This window comes from Bos mutus, chromosome 19 (genome assembly GCF_027580195.1).
Source record: "Bos mutus isolate GX-2022 chromosome 19, NWIPB_WYAK_1.1, whole genome shotgun sequence".
Taxonomy (NCBI): domain Eukaryota; kingdom Metazoa; phylum Chordata; class Mammalia; order Artiodactyla; family Bovidae; genus Bos; species Bos mutus.
Window position 1 is genome coordinate 18,148,727 of NC_091635.1, and position 20,853 is coordinate 18,169,579.

The following is a 20,853-nucleotide window of genomic DNA, read 5'->3' on the forward strand; positions in this document are numbered from 1 at the left end:
TTTTTCCCAACCAAGTGTAAAGTAATCCTCCTCCAACAGTGGGACTTGCTGATTTCTGATGTTCCCGGCTTTGCTCGCTTCCTGGCAGGGCAGCTCAGTACCCAATTTGTAATGGAGCCCGGGGGATGACAATTACCTTTCAATACGTGTACAAATAGTTGTCAAAAGTAATGTTATTAAAATAGATTTATTATCCCTGAGCATGGCCTATCTTCCTGTCTTAACAACAAGCTTGAGGGGATGCGGGAGGCGATGCCAGGGACTCCAAGGTCATGGTGAGTCCAGTCCTTGGTCTCTGTCTCAGCACCTGTGTCTCTTTAAAGCTCCCCCTCTCTCCTCCCCGGTGGTAAGAACACGTGAATACTAGCGGTGTCTGTGAGAATCCACCCCCTTCTCAGACACTGACCTCAGTGCTGTCCAGCCCTAGGGGGAGGCCCGGCCGCTGGCCCCACGCGGTGGCGCTCCACACTCCAGTCTGTTTATGCGGCAGGAACGGCAGCCCATCTCTGCGTTCCTGGAACCACTGCACGCCCACCCATCACGGTCCGCAGCTGACAGTCCACAAGACTTGACTTTGGCTAAGACACCAGGCTGCAGAGGGGTGCTGGCTCCCCGGGGATGGACTCCGAAGGTCGCTGCCAGGATCAAGTTGCTTCCAGGCACCCTGGGCGCCCGCAGTGCAGAGCTGTGCCCCAAGACCCTGCTTGGCCGCAGCACAGGGACAGAGCACTCAGGGTCCAGACGCCCACCTTCACAATGTCCCATCCTTGGAGACACCATTCCTGAGGCTGCGTCCCCAGCCCAGCGCTCGTGCTGGAGACCGAAGGAAGCCACGGCCTCCCGCCACACTCCCCAGCCCCACGTCTACTGGGCCCTGGCCTTCTTGCTCTGTGGGCTTAGGGGCTGCTCTGTGGGGGCGCGTTTCTGTGGTGGCTCCACGTCCTCCCCGGCGAGCAGGGCCGCCCGCACCTGCCGCAGCTCCCGGCGCTCCCGGCGCCCCTCCATCTCCTCCAGGTCCCCGGCGAACAGGGCCTTCAGTGGCGCCGTCAGCCTGGGCACCGTCGGGAGGTCCCCCAGGCTGACCTACGAGGCAAGATGAGGCTGTCATGGCTCACAGGCACCGGCCACCCTCACAGGCAGACTTGGCTGGAAGACTGGCCCAGCCGTGGGGAGAGGAAGCCAAGCTCCAGAGGCCCAGCTTTACTGCTCAGAGAACGCCATCCCCGGGCCCTCATGGAGGGTGGCTCATGTGTCATAGCTGGGCCTCCATGGGGCTTTTGGGGGCCTGTGCCCCAAGGCTCTGTGCCAGCTGTGGTGGGCAGCAGGCCGAGCCCGGCCATCCACACGGATGGAGGCGCCTCTCCCCGCCCCGCCCAAGGGGTCCCCTCACCTTCATGTGGTCAAAGGCGATGCCCACTTTCTCGTTGAAGTCAGGGCTGAAGAGCGGGATCTTGGCATAGCGCTGGCTGAAGTGGGTCAGCATGATGAAGGCTGCGCTCATCCGCATGCCCACGCCGATGGCCTGGGAGGTGGTGCTGCACACATGGGTCAGCGGAAGGCTGGAGGAGCAGGCCGCGCAGACCCTGGCCCAGCCAGACACCTGGGGGCCGCAGGCTTCCTGCCGCCGACACAAAGCCACCCCAGGGCCCGTCTTCCCACCTCCCCCAGTGCAACCCAGGCTCTGCGTTGTGGGACTGCCCACCAGTGAGGGCCTCAGGGGGACAGGGGCCTCCCACTTGGGGCGACACACTCCTCCCTTAGATCGCACTATGACCCTGCCCCAGCCCCGCTTCCCTGGCTTCAGCATATTTTCAGTTCTTTCCTGAGCCACACCTCCTCCAGAGCCTTGCCTTAGAGGTGCCGCAGAAATAAAAGTGGAGGCTGGGGAGCCAGCCACTCGGGGTCAGAAGCCCCCACGGCCCTTGGTGGGAAACAGGCTGGCCCAGCATCAGCTGGGGAGCCAGACGGACTGGGCGCTCTGTACCTGTGTGTCTTCTCCACAGCTTCCTCTTCCAGACCGTCTTCCAAGGTGGCCTCGTGGATCAGGAGGGTGGCATCCTTCCCTGAAGCAGCAGCACAGGTGCCAAGAATAAGCCCTCTGCCTGGGGGCCACAGGGGTCTGGGGGCCGCACAGAACATGCCCCTACTCACCCATCTGGACCAGAGCTTCACAGGGCATGGTGTCCCCCGAGTAGACCACCTTCCAGCCGGACATGTGGACCAGCGCACAGCCGAAGGCATGCTTGCAGTGCCGGACCAGGCAGGTCTGGAACTGGAGGAGGGGTGGTGGGCTCACAGCCAGCCACACGCTTCCGTGGCTCCCACCTGCCCACCTGCGCCCAGGCCTCCCCCTACCTCCTCCAGGCCACAGGTTTCCAGCAGCAAATTTATCAACCTTTCTACCTCGGGGCTGGAGACCTCAGCTCCCTTCTGAAGGCATTTGGCAGGAATAACACTGTGAGAAGATAAAACATTTAAGAAAAAGAACGTTTAATTTGATGTTCAAGCCGCTGACTAGAGAGCCCCACTATTACAAAGGAACAATTCAGTGCTGTCACTGAAGAAGCAGGGTGCTAGGCTTGGAAACCGTTTCACAGAGAAGTGCTGGCAGAGATCTAGACTTGCGGATGGAAGTGAAGGAGGCCGGGAGAAACCCAAAGCGAAGGGCCTTTATGAGTGGGAACCAGCCAAGGGTTTCCACCCTCCCCGGCTCTGCCGCCCGGCCCGAGCCCACCTGACGTGGTGCAGCAGCGGCTGGCACTGGTTATGGTACTGCTGCAGCCAGGTCCGGAGCTGGGTGGGGGCGACCACGAGCAGGGGGTGGCAGGGTCTGCCCAGCGATGCCTGCAGTGGGGAGAGAGCAGATGTTTCAGCGGAAACGGTGTGGAGTGGGAGGAGGCGTGTGTGTGCCATCACAGGACAAGGGAGCAGTACAGTCCAGTGGACTCACCAGAGCACGCTCTCTCTGTAGCAGGATGTTCAACAAGCCCTGGGAGGAGGAGGGGACACAATCAGCCTCGTGCAGACCTGACCTCCCTCCCGAGTTGGGGCCCTGGGACCCCAGCTTGCAGTCCCTGGTTGCCGTCAGCCACCCACCTCTGATGCCCACCACCCGGCTGCTGCCCGCCTCTGGCTGAAGGTGGCTCCAAGCAGCCACCTGGCCAGGGGAGGCCCTGTGGCCTCAAGATTAGGCTACCGGGTTTTCCTAAGACACCACGCCGGGTGGGAGTCACAGGGCCCGAGGAGGGAGCCCACTCACCGTGTGGTGGTCGGCGTGCAGGTGGGACACGAACACGGCAGCCAGGGAGCCCAGGACCCGGTCCACGCCGTCCCCATAGTGGCGGCACAGCTGCCCGAAGGTGCCCTCCCCGCAGTCCAGCAGCAGGGACGTGTCGGGGCTGTGGGGGACGGGGGCGGGGGGGACTCACTCAGGGAGGAGGGCAGGGCAATACCTCAGCCCCACCCAGGGGGGCTGCCCTCAAGGTGAAGGCGGCCTCACATCTGTCCTCCTCCTATCAGAGGACATCCCGACGCCCGGGACATACACGAGTGTCCTCGGAGTCGCACAGATGCTGGGCATCCAAGAGAGGGTCTGTGTGGGAAGCGGAGCCTGGCGGCAGGTGCACCACGACGCTGGTGGGGGCGGTTAGTGACTAGTTCACAGGAGGAGCCGAAAGCCCAGTGAGACCAGGTGATGGCTCACAGCACACCACCTGCTTCATCCAAAGATGACTGGGCATCCAACTGCGCGGACCCCCCACATCCAAGTCAGCTACTCGGACCACCCGTCACCTTACTGCCCGACCCCTCCCCGGGCACTCCAGCCAAGACTGGCCTCCAGGGATTAAAGGCTGCACCTTCTGATTCACCTGGGAGTGGGGCAGGGTCCCCCCACGGGCGGCGCCTCCCTTCAAGGGTTCATACCTGATGTTGACGAGCGTGGAGCTCACATTCCGGATCTTCATTGGGATCGCAGACCCTGTCCCCAAGAAGACCACTTCTGGGTACTGGCTGCTGGTTGCTATGGAAAAACACATCGTGAGCCAGCCCTGAGGTTAAGTACAGATCCCCAGGAGGGGGTGATGTTCAGACCAGAAGGGGCGGAAAGCAGAGCAATTCCACAGGCCCAAGTCTCTTGGTGGTGAAAGTTGCTCAGTCCATGGAACTCTCCAGACCAGAATACTGGAGTGGGTAGCCTTTCCCTTCTCCAGGGGATCTCCCCAACCCAATAATCAAACCCAGGCTCAGGTCTCCCGCATTGCAGGTGGATTCTTTACCAGCTGAGCCACAAGGGAAGCCCAAGAATACTGGAGTGAGTAGCCTATCCCTTCTCCACCGGGTCTTCCTGACCCAGGAATCGAACCATGGTCTCCAGCATTGCAGGCAGATTCTTTACCAACTGAGCTTTCAGGGGAGCCCCCAAGTCTCCTACGAGATGATATAACAGGGGGCCCCTCTCCGTGCTGTCAATCAGCTCAGACCTCCAGGCTAAGCCCACCTGGCACAGGTCCTGCCCTGCTGGGAGGGGCTCAGGGGGGTTCACTCTCTGGGAGGAAGAGGCACAGCCTCCTGGATTCTGAAGCATGGGGCCCCACAAGCCTTGCCCAGCCAGACAGGCCGCATGTGCACGCGCACAAGCAATAATACAAATGGGGCTTTAACGTGCGAACCTGAAACCTACCCCGGCAAGCGCAGCCAGGGAGGCATAGTCCTGAAACTCCAGCCTGGCGCTGACTGGCTTGAACCTGACCCCGCCTTCTGGTCCAGCCTCCTTTCTCCACTTCAGTTGTGAGCTGAGACCACCACCACTGGGGAAGCCAACTACTGCAGAGAGGCCACGGAGTTCCCCAAACTGTCTTCCCATTGGGGCAGGGGAAGCCCGACGCGGTGAGTGACGGGGCCAGAGTCCTCCCGTGGACCCTTAGAGCAAAGCTGGGACCAGACCCCAGGTTCTGCCCAGAACCTCACCCGAGGTCCCAGACCCTCATGCTCGGCTTGCGTGGGCCTCATCACCTAACTTCCGACCTGACTGGTCTGGGTGGGGGCAGGCACTGGTAGTAAACAGACCAGAAGGCCCTGGGGTTAGACAGTGTCAGGCTGACCCTGTGCTCTGTGCTGCACGAATGCCCTCAGGAGGGCAAGCCCGGGAGGGGCTGGTCCCTGGTCTGCCTCACCCTCTGGGCTGTCCTGGGCTGTCTTCCTATACTCCTGCACGCTCTCCTGGAAGTTGGGGAGCTCCAGGGCCTCGGCGATGAACTCCTCAGGGTCACAGGTCAGGACGGCATCCCTGCAAGAAGGTGGTAGAATCGGGACAGAAGGGCGCCGTGGCCGTGAATGAGACCTGACGTCAGCACCGACCCTGGGGACTGTCTGCAGGTGCTTCCACCTCTCAGTCACGCCGTGGCAGACCCTCCCCAGCCCAGCGGGTCTCACACCTCTGGTCCTCAGAACCTCGCAGCTCAAAGCGGGCCGGGCTGGCCCTGGCAGCACTGATAGTGGGCAGGGGCCTCCCTGACCTCTACTCACTAGACCCCAGTCGTGCCGGGCATCCCCCTGGGGGAGGGGAGGAGGGCTCTTAAAGGGCCCCAACTATTCAACACAGTGGTGCCCAGGGTCCAGCCACCTTTCCAAACGTGGTCCCCTTGGACCACACTGGTGTGCACAGGACACTTCAAATTTTTAAACACTGAAGACAGAGGGCAGTAAGCACCTCTCACGTGACTGGCTGCAGGGTAAGCCGGGTTCACCAGGTGCCTCAGGCAGGGCCGGCCTCTGACCCAGTACCCTTCCCCCACCCCCACTTAAGAATCTTCCAAGGAAACCCTGTTCCACCCAAGGATTTTTATGGAAGGCACTTGTTTCGTTAACGTAGCAGGAGGACTGCAGGGCCTCCAATGAACAAGCACCCCCACCTGGAAACCTGGCAACAACCTTGTTCTGAAAAAAAGCCCGACAGTGTATCAGGCCCTAAACCCACAGTATAAACATACCTCTTAACACGCCCCCACACCCCGGGTCAGAAATCACAAACTGGTAACAGGCAGTCTTTCAGGGTGACCGGATGGCGGGTGACTGACTTTCCTGCTCGGAGGCAGAGGCCACGTGGCTACAGACCTGAGACACTGACCACCCCCCCCCCCGAGACCACACTGACCTCTGCCACTCCCGCCGGGGCCGGAGCTGGTACTTAAGGAGACACTGGCCTCGGACCGTGGGCACACCCTGGGTAGCACTGCCTTCCTGCAAGAGATGGAGCTGTGACCCATGGGGGGACAACAGGGCCAGAGAGGTCACTACCTGAGGGCGGGGGCCAGCAAGTGGAGGTGGGGGGGTTATCTGAGGGCAGGGGCCCGAGTGGAGGTGAGGGGCTGCTACCTGAGGGTGGGGACTGGCGAGTGGAGGTGGGGGTGTTATCTGAGGGCAGGGGCTGGCTAGTGGAGGTGGGGGGCTGCTACCTGAGGGCGGGGGCCGGCGAGTGGAGGTGGGGGGGTTATCTGAGGGCAGGGGCCGGCTAGTGGAGGTGGGGGGCTGCTACCTGAGGGCGGGGGCCGGCGAGCGGGGGGAAGATGCCGGGGTGGATGAGGCCGAGCTGGGTCTGGATCTTGTGGCTGCGCAGGTTGTGGACCGACTCGCAGGTCTCGTTCAGAACCAGGTGTTCAGTGTCGGGCCCGAACCTAAGACAGATGGACACACGGTCGTCATGGTGTCTTTCTGGGGGCACTCCAGCCCACGGGGTGGTCATGTACTGGGAGCGCTCAAGAGGGTGAGTGACCTGTCCAGAGGTCACCCCGAGTGGCCAGACACAGCCCAGCTCCTCCTCAGAGCCCAGTTCAAAGCCTTTGGGAAACCAGGAAGAGTTCTGGGGCTGGGGACTCGGGAACACGAGGGAGCACAGGGATGAGGGGAGGAAAGGAAGATGGTGATGGACGCCAACACTCAGACCCCGAGGGGCAGAGGACCAGGGGCGCCAGCAAGAGAGGAGTCACCACACGCCCCAGTCCAACCCCAGCCAAGTCCCTCCACCCAGCCCTCAGGCGGGCGGTGGGGAAGAGCAGGAAGGTGCCCAACGTGGACAGAGCTTCTAAAGCAAGGCTGCTACTTTATCCTCCACGTGTCTTATTTAGGAAACACACACGTGATCATCAACACAGGCAGGGTTTGTTCCGAGGTGAGGGTGTGGAGGGTGCAGGCAGGAAGCCAGCCCCAGGCCAGCAGACGTGTGCCCGCAGCGCCCCCTCGCGGGGACTGTCTTCACAGCACAGATGCTCCCGGCCTCCAGGGAGGGCAGAAACCTGGGGGCCCTCATACCTTTCCATCCACTGCTGGTATCTGCTGTCCAGGAGCACGTGCTCCGGGGCCATGTGGACCACCAGGGCCACGGGGGCGTCGGCCTTCCCTTGGTAACTGGGAGGAAGCAAGTGGGAGCTCTGCTAGGTCCAGTGAGGCAAAGAGTGCAGACCTCAGACTGGGCAGCAGGAGCCCAGACCTGCTCTCCCAACCAATGTCGGTTCTCACCTCCCTCCAGGAGGGCCCTCCTCACCTCCTGAAGGTGGTGTTCTCACACAGCGGCTGGATGAACCCTTCTTCTGGACATTCTGCTACGATGAAGGTGATCCCGGGGTCCGGAGGGGTGCAGATCTCTTCAGGCAGAATCTGTGAAGTCCCCGGGGTCACCATGTGCTCCCAGGGCAGGCCCCCAAGTCCCCAGTGTTAGCCCCCTCAGGGAGCGCCCACACCTCCGGCCCTCTCTCCACGGACACCAGCCAGGGCTGGCCGGCCGGAGAGGGCATTTCACACTCGGCTCTTGGCAGAGTCTCGTCCTTACATCCTCCCACCCTGGTGAGGATGTCACTCCTTGGGGCCACACGCCTGAAGTCCACCCTGAGGGGGTCTCCCCTGAACCCAGGGACAGGGACAGCCCTCATCCTATCAGGAAGACCCCCAAATCCTAAAGGGAAACCCCCAGAAACGCCCCCATGTGGCCAGCACTGATGTGCAGGACAAGCCTAGACAAGCTCAGCTCAGTGATGAAACCCAAGCTGCTCACTCCCCTGTAAGTGGGGCCCAAACCAGACAGCGACTGTCCGGCGTCCAGGCCCGGCTTGTGCCTGCCAGGACCGCACCCACCTCTCTCCCTTCGTAGGTGACGCTCTTCCCGTCCTTGACGGCAGCAATGATGGGGGCGATGGCGGCTGTTCCGCTGAAATGACAGGCGAGGCCTCGGTGAGGGCGGGGCCCTGGGGGCACCCTGTGCCCAGCAAGGCCCCCCCAGACACCCGCCACTCACACTGGGAGACCCAGCTCCTTCGCTTTGAGCACCAAGAAGTTTCCCTTCTTCACGTGGAGCTGTGAGGAAGAGGACAGCACGTGAGGCCAGGGTCTGACGGAGAAGCTCGGTTTCCACCAGCAGTTTCACAACTGGTTTAGCACTGGAAACCGAATGCTTTAAAACTGAGCTGCTTACTTCCCCAACCTTGTTACCTCCTTGTCCATCTAATAAAATGCCCTCTATTCCCATCCCAAGTAAGAAGCGTCCTCCAAGCATCTGGAGGAGAGATGCTCGCTTTGTTGTCCTGCGCTGGTCAAGTGACGGCCAACGGAGCGTCACCAGAACAGAGTCCAGCAGAAACAGTCACAGATCCACCGTGTGACACGGCACTCCGGGGACAGGGAAACTGTGGGTGGTTTCTCTTGTTGACTTTTCACATATGTGGCAAAACTGTGCTGCTGCTTTTATACCGAGAGAAGTTAAAATAAAAAATTCCCAGTGTTCTCTTATTATGTTAAAACGGAAAAAAATCCTATCACAAAACCTCATAATCATCATTCTGTACTTAAAAACTTGCACAACTAGAGGGGCCTCTGCTCGCAACCAGAGGAGCTCCCGTTCACAAGCAGACAGGAGCCCCTGCTCACAACTAGAGAAAACCCATGCAGCAGTGAAGACCCGGCACCGCCAGAAATAAACAAACGTAATAAGGGCTTCCCTGGTAGCTCAGAGGTTAAAGCATCTGCCTGCAATGCAGGAGACCTGGGTTCGATCCCTGGGTTGGGAAGACTCCCCTGGAGAAGGAAATGGCAACCCACTCCAGTATTCTTGCCTGGAGAATCCCATGGACGGAGGAGCCTGGTGGGCTACAGGCCACTGGGTCGCAAAGAGTCAGACACGACTGAGTGACTTCACTTTCACTTTCTTTCAATAATGATTAAAAAAGAAAATCTCTTACCAAGGTGGGTATAGAGAGAACGTATCTCCAGATAAAAAAAGCTATTAATTGAGCCCAGAAATAAATCCACACACCTACAGTCAACTGATCTTCAACAAAAGGGGCAAGAATACATTAACACAATAGGGAAAAAGACTTTCTTCAGCCAGTGATGCTGGGAAAGTTGGACAGATCCATTTAAGTCAGCGAAGTTAGAACGCTCCCTCACACCATACACAGAAATAAAGTGGCTCAAAGACTTAAATATAAGACATGACACCATAAAACTCCTACAAGAGAACACAGGCAAACGTTCTGACATAAATCATACCGATGTGTTCTTAGGTCAGTCTCCCAAAGTAACAGAAGTAAAAATAAACAAATGGGACCTAATCAAATTCACAGCTTTAGCAAAGGAAACCATACACAAAATGAAAAGCCAACCTACACGGTGGTAGAAATATTTGCAAATGATGCAACTAAAAGGGGTTAATTTCCAAAATATACAAACAGCTCATAAACTCAACAACAACAAAAAAAAGCAACCTAACAGAACAACGGGCAGACCAAAATAGACATTTCTCCAAATAAGATATATATGGACAGCCAATAGCTATGCACGTGAAAAGATGCTCAACATTGCTAATTATTAGGGAAATGCAAATCAAAACTCCAATGAAGTGCCACCTCTCACCAGTCAGAATGGTCATCGTTAAAAAGTCTACAAAACAATAAATGCTGGAGAGGATGTGGAGAAAAGGGAACCCTCCTACACTGTTGGTGAAAATGTAAGTTGGTGTAGCCACTGTGAAAAACAGTATTAAGGTTCCTCAGAAAAGTAAAAACACAATTACCATACAATCCAGCAATCCCACTCCTGGCTATATCTCAGGAGAAAACCGTAATTTAAAAAGATATACGCACCCTAATGTGCACTGCAATACTGGTTACAACAGCCAGGACATAGAAGCAACCCAAACATCCATTGATGGACGAATGGATAAAAAAGATGTGGTATATAAGTATATATATGTATATACATAATAGAATATTACTCAACCATAAAAAAATTAAATGCCATTTGCAGCCCCATAGATGGGCCTACAGATTATCATATTAAGTGAAGTCAGAAAAAGACAAATACCATATGCTATCACTTATTCGTCCAATCTAAAACAGGATACAAATGAACCTATCTAAGAAAAAGAAAAAGAAAGACTGGTCACCAAGCGGGAAGTCCGGGGTGGGGGAGGGGAGGGGAGGATTGGGAGCTTGGGATTAGCAAATGCAAACTATTATATATAGAATGGGTATAAGCTCCTACCATATAGCACAAGAAAATATCCTGTGATAAACCGTAATGGAAAAGAATATTTTTAAAAAGAGTATACATACACACGGGTATAACTGAATCACTTTGCTGTACAGCAGTAGTTAACACTGTAAATCAACTCTATTTCCATTGACTTCAGAAACTTAACCTTTTGCTATTTCTGAAGTTCAAGACTGAGGCTCACAGTCAACTATGAAACATGTCTCCAAAGACTGACTCTGGTTGGAAGACAATCTGGATACATACACGAGCACAGGTGGTTTACTGGGAACCAGGGTGTGTTTTCTCTGATCACAGAGAAAGCTGCTACCCTCAGATCACCAGACACATGCTCACCTTACAGACGAAAGCCACCACCAAGGAGGTGTCCCTGCCACGCGCTTTCCAGCCGACACCTGAGAAGAGACAGTCCGACCGTGACCAGGCGAACGGCAAGGCTTCCAGGTGTCACAGATCAGTGGTCATCTGACACCTAATCTGGCGTCACACAAATTTAAACGGAAGGAACTTTGGATACAAACACACTTGTTTTTCCCTCAAGCAGAACTTTCTTTTTTTTCTAACTCATGTTGAGATTCGAGTAAACAAAAATGCAAAAACTCAAACCAGAAAAGAGCAAGTGAAGGGTTTTAAAATGTTTTATGTTTTACCTAGAAGTGGACATGAGAGAAAAAAATAAGCTGTAATGTGCTTTATCAATAACTCTGTGAGAAATAACATAAAAGTTGAAAGGCCTACAAAAATGTCAGTCCTCACTCATGCCATCCAAGAAGGACAGTTCACAGGGCTGGGGCCCCTCGGTCCTCAGAGCAGAGGCGGGAACTTATCAAGCTTGCCCATCCCTGGACCACAGTGTCCTCAAGCAGCCCAATTCCTCTGGTAGGTCTCATTCTGGAATTCTGATCCCGTTTCCCAGTGGGCTGTCATTCTGGAAGAGGAGGCACAAAGCCACTCTTTGACTGCTTTGTCAGCTTGGCTGTTAGGTCCTGCATTCACAAAAATTAACTGGCATCACTGCTGCCTCAATGAGACACAAACAGTTCATCGAGCCTTCTCCATCTGCTGACACCAACAACGTGAGAGCAGTGTTCCTGTGTGTGTGGTTTTGCCAACACGACAGGTGCACACGCAAATACTGATTTGCTACACGTGAAATGGGAATTCAAAAAAATCCAAAGACTCGGTAACGAATTGTACAGACTTAATGATCTGTACTGTATAACGAAATAAACAACATAATTTTGTACTAGAAAATGGGAAACACAAAAGCCTCTGTATGAATCATTCGCCAGGCCCTGTTCTCCTCTGGATAAACTGGACCCAAAGCTTGGGCCCCCACCCCCCTGCTACAAACTGGCCCTTAAGGCTCCGTGCAGCCACCTTTATGACAGCCTTCTCAGCTGCCCGCAGGTGTCCTAACGTGACAAGGAAAAGTGTTCTGCACAGAGAACTTCCTTAGGACAAAAACCTGAATGGAGAGCAGAAGGAAGCAATGGACTAACAGACCCCATGTCCACCCCAGCCCCCTCGACAGCACATTGCTGACCGAGCACCATTACCGTCCGGGCGCTGCTCCCCGTCAGCTGATTCCGCGAGTGGAGGCGGCTGTGGACTCAGCCGCTCTGGACTCTGCACAGGCGGCTGCTGACCGCTCGTCTGCTCGCCTGGTCGGTAGGGGAGATGAGCAGATGACAGAGCCCTTGGGCGAGCTCACAGCCAGTTGCCCACTACACTGGCCTGTCCTCCACTGGCCACCAGCAGTTTCTCCCATCCCCACCTTCCTCAACTAGGACCCACCTCCTCCCGCTCCAAGAAAATGTGGCTTTCTAAATGTTTGCCTGTGCAGCTCAGCTTGCAGGATCTTAGTTCCCTGACCAGGGATCGAACCTGGGCCCTGGCGGTGAAAGCATGGAGCCCTAACCAATAGACCGCCAGGGGTCCCCCCCATGTGGCTTGGTACTCACAGTGGATGGGGATCTGGAACACTGTCATGGTCTCATCCTTGTATTCTGGTGCTGAGTGGGGCCGCACGGCTGTGGGGAAAAGACCACAGGATAGTGACCGGGCCGCAAACACAGGCATGAGAATCACCTTGAGATCACCACCCATGAGCAACCGAAGTGCTTTGGATTTTTGCATAAATCTGCATTAAACCAAGAATTTCTAAGTAAATGAAAATATTTAGGGAGGCAGCAAAAATACATCTTCAGCCGTTAACGTTTAACACAGCCACGTGAGAAGACATAAGAGGATCACTGGTGATGAACCGCCAAAAGAAAATGAAGCCGATGGTTTAGTGTAAGAGACCCAGGTTGACACTCAGCACTGCCAGGCCAGGGAACCTATGCTCTCAACTCTGAGAGCCAAGACACGTTCTGAAATAAAACACCAGCGTTCTTCTACAGAAGAACCAACCAGAGATGCCCCTGGCCCGGCTGGTACCTCGGTCAGGCCTCTTCCCATCAACTGGCCACGTGCTCCCAGAAAAACTGCTCCCAGCCCCTCTCTCTGTGAGGGATCCAAGGCCACTCAATGGTGCCACCCACCTACAGGGCCAGGAAGGAGCCTCAGGGCCCCAAGGGAGACCCCATCCTGCACACACCCCATTGCTGGCAGCTTTTGACTCACTCCTGCCTTCCCGCTGTTGTTTAAGGGGATGAGGTAGGGGCAGAGAAAGCGCAGTCAGCAATAGGTTCAAAATTCATCTCACATGGATGAAGCATTTAAGTTTTAACGTTTACTTTGGTCAGCTTTTATGTATTCTGATTTGAGAGAAGGGGGCATATGAGTAGTTATCAAGGACTTACCCAGGTCTATTCCTTTCAGTGGACCAGAAAATATTTTGATAGCTTCCAGATACTTCTCCTAAGAAAGAAAAACGAGGAGGACGAAACACATGTTCAAGGGTCAATACATGAGAGACACTGGAGGCAGCAACATAAAACATACTTCAGAGAGCACTTTCAACTTTCTTACTGAGTGTCCACCACAGGTAAGATGCCTGGGGGTCAGCAATGAGAAGACGGGGTACCTGCGCTCACAGAACTTAGAAACCAGGGAAAGAGACAGAAATCATAAAAACAACAGCAAGCAGCTGTGGGGCTGAGCGTCCTGCACAGGAACAACACAGGAGACTGGGGGCCAAGCAGTCTGCAGAGTCGCCGGCTGGGGGTGCCTCCCAGGCCAAAGCCCTGGAGCCGAGCCCGGAAGTTTGGGAGGACACAGGAGAGAGAAAATTATCTTGGCCTGAGACAGGTGGGGGCTTTGTGAAGCGCTCAGAGCTGGCCCCACAGCCTCGCCGTGTGGCCGGGCATAGATGCAGGGCAGGTGAGAGCCGGGGCCAGCGGGACCTGGGGGCCACGTGACGGTATCTGGACTCTGTTTACAGAGACCTGTGAAGGGTTTTAGGACGAGGTGACCCGCCTTCCATTCCACTTGAGGGATCCCTGTGGCCGCGGGGCTGGACAGTCACGCGGGTGGAGGAATGGATGTGGGAAGTGATGGCAGACCATGGTGGGACAGAGCTAACGAGGAGGACAGAGGGACGGCTGCGAGGCGTTATTCTGGAGACACATGTCACAGGCAGGGCTGGTGTCTGGCTGCCTTTCCCCCTAGGACCTGGGACGTGAAGTGAACCCTTACACCAATAATGTGTTTATAACCTGTCAACAGTGTTGTAAGCTGGCTTGGAAGGTACAACAGAGATGTCTGAAATTTAATAAATAAGAATAGAAGTTGTTCATGTTGAGGTTTGACAGAAAACAACAAAATTCTGTAAAGCAATTATCCTTCAACTAAAAAATAAATAAATTTTAAACAAAAAAGAATAAAAGCTGACATCTTGTGTCTACATGGTGTGAAACAAAGTGACCCAGTGCTCTGTTACCTTGTTTAATTCGTAACACCTGCAACCCTTTCACAGCTACAGACACTGAGGCTCCAGGAGGGAATGTGACCTGAGCCCAGTCAGAGTCAATAAGGCTTGGACTCAAGTTATCTTTAGCTTGAAACGCAAAGTGTTTCCACTGCTCTGAGATTTCTCTGGAGGGCAGAGGGCCGATGTGCAAAACTGGAAATTCCTGTGCAAGTTAAAATGGAAGGCTCAGCTTTGAGACTCACCAGTTGTGGAGGTCCAGAAAGCACACACTTTGGAACTCCGGTTTCCTTTAAAGTGAGGATCATTCCTAAAAAAAAACAGAATGAATAAACTCAGATCTTTCATACCCCTGACTCGCAGTCACCGCCAGGAGGCGCACTCCTTACTTAACTGGCTGCTTTTCCTACTTGCTCTAATTGCAGAGTTAACAGGGAACACACGCAGAGCAGACTTGGGGCTGGCTAGAGGTTCAAGGGACACTTACTCAGGACTTGATATTAGAATGAGGCACCTCGGGGGCAAAAACCCACCGAGTCAAAGGATGGCACCAATTCTGCACCTTGGGCACGTCCTCACCTCATCTGAGTCTCACTCCTGGGGGATGAGATGGGTCCAGCCTTTACTCCTTCCTACCTGCTCCACAATGTTACAGAATGTGGCAGCAAAACAATCTCGATCTTTCTAATTGATGGGCAGAAACAAGGGGATAGTTGGGATACCGGGCTTTCCTGGTGGCTCAGTGGTAAAGAATTCGCCTGCCAATGTTGGGAGACTTGGGTTTGATCCCTGGGTGGGGATGATCCCTTCGGGAAGGAAATGGCAACTCACTCCAGTATTCTTGCCTGGAAAACTCCACAGACAGAGGAGCCTGGCGGGCTATAATAGCCCATGGGGTCACAAAAGTGTCAGACACTTCTTAGTGACTAAACGGCAACAAATCTGGATACTGGGTCTCTGTGTGTAGCTGATAGTCCCAGTGGCAGACATAATGAGTTGGCCAAAGAGTCTGTTAAGCAAAGACCCAAACCATCTTCTTGGCCAACCTAATATTTACTGTGATCTGCATTTACTGTGACCACACACTCCAGTTGGTCCCGCACCTCCAGTCCAGCAACTCAATAAATGAGGTGGGTGATTAACACCTAAAGGCAGCCTCCACATTAACACCTCTTCTGAGCCACACTTTTTGATGCTTCCTGCTGTAGCTGATGGGGCAGGCATAAAAAGAATTCCAGCTCCCCTGGACGTCGGGTGATGGGCAAAAAAAAAAAAAAAAAAAAGCGGGGGTGAGGGCGGTGGAGAAGGCAGGTTAAAATCCCAGAGACCTCCCTCCAGCCTCTGACCTGGACAAGAATGGACTCACCGCACAACCCGCCAACATTAGACCAGTGCATTCGGGTCAGGAATATGTTGTCCAAACGGGACACCTTCAGCCTAAGAAAGAGAAAGCGCTGGAGCAGGACACAACACACTGGCCAGGGACCCTCTCTTCTGCTGACCCCCGTGTCAAAGCCGCACAGTCATCCCCGCCCCGCAGGAAGAGGGCTGGCTCACTTGTGCTCCTGCATGAGTCGCTGGACGCCTTCCCCGCAGTTGAAGAGATACCTAGAAGACGAACATCGCACCAGAGAGTCAGAGTCTGTAAAGCTTCTGCCATCGATCGGGTGCTCTGTTGTACACCGTTGAGGGAAAAAAAAACCCTGAAAACCCATGTGGTGCTACCGGCCGAGTGTCTGCTGTTAGGACGCTAGGTTTTGAACCCTCCTCGGCAGACGCGAGGAGGGGGCTGGGGTGGGCCGGTGCTGGGGTCCTCTTCCATCACCTCCTCCGCACATCTGCCCACTTCACACACGCCCCAGCCATGAGGCGCACGCGAGAGGGCTCTGCCTAAGGGTCAGGGGCGCCTCCCGGAGCCGCACGGACGGGGCAGTACGGGGTGCGGGCTCTCGCATCCACACTGACAACCCGGTGATCAAGCCTGGGGTGGGGGGGTGGGGGGCCTCGGCCAGGGGACACCCACCCCCCACCGGGCCCCGGCGCGGCGCACGGACCGGTTGAATTCGGAGAAGACGTAGAGGGCGGCGCCCGCATCCCGGCCGCCGGCTGCCACCACCTGCAGGTACACGGTGTTCGGGCCCCCGGGCCCCCATGACGGGCCGCGCTTCTCCCGCGTGCGCAGGTGCCGCAGAGGGTCCTTGGGCGGCCGCGGGCGGCGCGCCGGCCCCTGTGACATGGTGCGCCCGGCCGCGCACCGCAGCCCCAGCAGCGAGCGGAGTGCCCACATGCGCAGCCTCCTCTTCCCGGACCTGAACGCAGCCGGCGGCCTTGGTCCGCATGCCCCGACAGCACCGCCCCTCCACCCGCGTGGGGCCCCAGCCAATCAGCGCGCCGCTAGCCTAGCTGCCCGCCTACGCGAGGCCTCACGTCCAATAGGGAGCGACCTCTCCGCACTGCCCTTGTCAATTGGTAGTGGTCATAGAGAGGAAGAATGCTAGAGCGCCCTGAACGGCCCCGCCCCTGGTCTCTTTTTGGTTTCCCCTGGCTGTTCTTTCCGGGAATCCTCCCTCGTCTGGGCGGGGCTTCCGGGGGCGCGGGGCGGGACTTCCAGGGGCACAGGACCGGAAAGGAGATGCGGGCGGAGGAGCGAGTTCTTGGAGTGGGCTTAGGCTCACGCGCTGGACACCGGTTCCTACCTCTTTTTTTTTTTTAATTTTATTTTATTTAACTTTACAATAGTGTATTGGTTTTGCCATATATCAAAATGAATCTGCCACAGGTATACATGTGTTCCCCATCCTGAACCCTCCTCCCTCCTCCCCCCCATACCATCCCTCTGGATCGTCCCAGTGCACCAGCCCCAAGCATCCAGTATCGTGCGTCGAACCTGGACTGGCGACTTGTTTCATATATGATATTATACATATTTCAATGCCATTCTCCCAAATCATCCCACCCTCTCCCTCTCCCACAGAGTCCAAAGGACTGTTATATACATCGGTGTCTCTTTTGCTGTCTCGTATACAGGGTTATTGTTACCATCTTTCTAAATTCCATATATATGCGTTAGTATACTGTATTGGTGTTTTTCTTTCTGGCTTACTTCACTCTGTATAATAGGCTCCAGTTTCATCCACCTCATTAGAACTGATTCAAATGTATTCTTTTTAATGGCTGAGTAATACTCCATTGTGTATATGTACCACAGCTTTCTCATCCATTCATCTGCTGATGGACATCTAGGTTGCTTCCATGTCCTGGCTATTATAAACAGTACTGCGATGAACATTGGGGTGCACGTGTCTCTTCCTACCTCTTCTGAGCTGTTCCCTTAGACGAGTCAACCGCTTGTGGTGGTGGTTAGAATTAAGATGTGATGAGATAAACTATATAGAGCTTTACCATAGGAGTTTTGCTAACTTTTATGTTGTAATTCGTATGAATACACGTTTCAGATGTGTTTTACTGGGTTTTGGAAAGAAAAGCAAGAATGGGAGTTAAGAGAACAATCTCTGGAATAAGAGAGTCTTTTATTAGTCGAGTGATCTTGACCTCTCTGAGCCCGTTTCCTTAACTGTAAAGTGGGGGTAGTCAGTTTTTACTTCGTAAGGTTTTATTTTTTAAATATTTTTGTGTATTTATTTGGCTGTACTAAGTCTCAGCTGTAGCACGCAGGATCTTTAGCTACAACGTGTGTGATGTAATTCCCTGACCAGGGAATCAAACCTTGGCCCTTTGCATTGGGAGCATACAGTCTTAGCCACTGGACCATGAGGAAGTCCCATACTTCATAAGGTTTTCGAATTAAATCACCCAATGGTATATTAACAGCTTTGAGTGGCACTGTCATGGACCAGGCACTCAATCAATGGTGGTAAAAATTGGAAAGGAAATAAAGTGTTTCGACCGACATAAAATATTTTAAAAAGCTGTTGGTGGTTAAAGAAATGTTGCCCAGGGACAGTCATGGGGTAGACAGCCCAATAGAGACCTTTTGAAAAGCTAAACAAGACTTAGCTCCCCTTTCAAAGCCCCTGAGAGATTTCAATTAAACCATTTGGAATACAAGGGACTTCCTTAAATGGGGATGACCCTTTTTTTACCTGGACATTCTAATCAAATATGAAACTGGTTCTGTGGAAGAATACCACACAACTGTGTAAAAACATTTTGTACTTGAAGAAACCGTTACTGAAAGGAAAACTTCATTTCCGTTATTTTAAACATTTCCAGGGCTTAATCCTGAAACAGTGATGACACTACCATCCCCAAAAGTATTCAAAATAAACATTTGAGCAAGAAAATCAAAGGCAGCCTATGGAATGCGAGAAAAATATCAATCAGTATGTGCCAATTATCTGATAAGTGGTTAATATCCAACATAGATAAGGAGCTCATACAACTTAATAGCAAAAAGTCAAATAAAATTTTGAAATGAATGATAGACCTGAATAGACATTTTCCCAGAGAAGATATACAAATGCCCATCAGGTACATGAACAACTGCTCAACATCACTAATCATTAGGGAAATGCAAGTCAAAACCTCAGTGAGCTATCACCATACACAGGTCAGACTGGTTATTAACAAAAAGACAAGCAATAACAGGTATTGGTCAGGATATGGAGAAAAGGGAAATTTGTACACTGTTGGTGGGAATGTAAATTGGTTCAGCCACTATGAAAAACAGAATGGAATTTCCTCAAAAAAAATTAAATGTGGAACTACTATGCTGCTGCTGCTGCCAAGTCGCTTCAGTCGTGTCTGACTCTGTGCAACCCCATAGACAGCAGCCCACCAGGCTCCCCTGTCCCTGGGATTCTCCAGGCAAGAATACTGGAGTGGGTTGCCATTTCCTTCTCCAATGCAGGAAAGGGAAAAATGAAAGTGAGGTCGCTCAGTCGTGTCCAACTCTTCGCGACCCCATGGACTGCAGCCTGTCAGGCTCCTCCACCCATGGGATTTTCCAGGCAAGAGTACTGGAGTGGGGTGCCATCGCCTTCTCTGTGGAACTACTATAAGATTCCGAAATTCCATTTCTGGGTATATATGGAAATGAAATCAGTATCTCAGAGATATCTACAACCCTGTGTTAATTATTTACAATAGCCAAGACATGGAAACAACCAAGACAAGGACACAACCTAATAGATGAATGGATAAAATATGGTAAATATATACAGTGCAATAGTTCTCAGCCATAACAAAGATTTGCAACACCATGGGTGAGACTTGAGGGCATTATACCAAGTGAAATAAGTCAGAGAAAGACAAATACTATATGATCTCACTTATATAGAGACTCTTAAAGGAATTCACAGAAACAGAGAGGAAATTAGTGATTACCAGAAGCTGGGAGCATGGGAAAATAGGTAGAGGTGTTCAAACTGTACAAACTTCTGGTTGCAAGATGAATAAGCTCTGGAGATGTACAATACAGTAACTATAGTTAGCAATACTGTATTGTTTACTTGAAAGTTACTAAGAAAGTAGATCACACACACACAAAGGTTACTTTTCATGGTGATGGATATATTAACTAACCTCAAGGTGGTAATCATTTTGCAATATGTACTTATATCAAGTCATTACATTGAAAACCTTCAACTTACACAATGTTATGTGCCAATCAAAGCTCAATAAGGCTGGGGGGAAAACAGAAACAAAACCAAACCAGTGGACCACCAGGGAAATCCCTTCATTCATCATTAGATGCTCAGCACTAAGCACAGTCCCTTAGCGACTGAACAACAACAACTGAGACCTGGAGGGAACCCAGGACACGTTTGCTGAGGGCGCGGAGGAGCTGCCCAGTATTAGTTTGCTCAGGCTGCCATAACATAACAGCACAGGCCAGGGGGCTTAACAAACAGAAATTAATTTGCTCACAGTTCTGGAGGCTGGAAGTCCAGGCTCACGGTGTCCGCAGGGCAGATTTCTCCTGAAGCCTCACTCCTTGGCTTGCAGATGGCCACCTCCTCCCTGCTTCCTCCCTGGGCTTCTCTTCTGTATGCATCCCTAGTGGTGCCCTCTGTGTGTCTGAATTTCTTGGCACTCGTCTTATCTGACTAGGGGCCACCACCATGGCCTCCTTTTAACTTAATCACATCTTTAAAAGCCCTCTCTTCAGATTCTGTCACATGTTGAGGTCCTGGGAGTTAGGGCCTCAACACATAAATTCAGGGAAGGAACACAATTCAGCCCCTAACAGCTGACTCCAGCTCTCCTCTCCTCCGCACCCTTCTATTCAGGACACCTCAGCGTTCCTGTGTCTCCTGCCCCTTGACCTTCAAAGGGAGAACGTTTTGGTTCCTCTTTTCCTATGAGCCCAGCTGGTAGCTCTGAACCTGGTCTGAAATGAGGGTCTCACAGTCTCTTGCCTGAGACAGGCTGTGAGTCTGCGCCTCTCCACCTGATGGGAATATTGCTCTCAGGCAGCA

At 53.4% G+C, this 20,853-nt stretch overlaps 1 protein-coding gene across 2 annotated transcripts; it reads right to left on the minus strand.

Moving 5' to 3' along the window:
• Positions 1–171: 171 nt before the first annotated feature.
• Positions 172–16,767, minus strand: ELAC2 (elaC ribonuclease Z 2). 2 transcript variants are annotated; one of them, XM_070389531.1, is made up of 24 exons: positions 16,468–16,767; positions 15,971–16,021; positions 15,780–15,850; positions 14,659–14,723; positions 13,347–13,404; positions 12,504–12,572; positions 12,099–12,203; positions 10,876–10,934; positions 8,288–8,346; positions 8,128–8,200; positions 7,541–7,653; positions 7,309–7,404; positions 6,536–6,674; positions 6,155–6,240; positions 5,175–5,287; positions 3,925–4,021; positions 3,260–3,398; positions 2,951–2,989; positions 2,735–2,844; positions 2,356–2,455; positions 2,152–2,272; positions 1,985–2,063; positions 1,391–1,535; positions 172–1,083 (listed from the first exon to the last, which is right to left on the minus strand). In XM_070389531.1, exons 1-24 carry the CDS (start codon positions 16,698–16,700, stop codon positions 865–867), a joined length of 2,439 nt encoding a protein of 812 aa, XP_070245632.1. In that variant the 5' UTR covers positions 16,701–16,767; the 3' UTR covers positions 172–864. The 2 variants fall into 2 exon arrangements, with proteins under 2 accessions (XP_070245632.1, XP_070245633.1); XM_070389532.1 differs by lacking the exon at positions 12,099–12,203.
• Between the last annotated feature and the right edge of the window lie 4,086 nt (positions 16,768–20,853).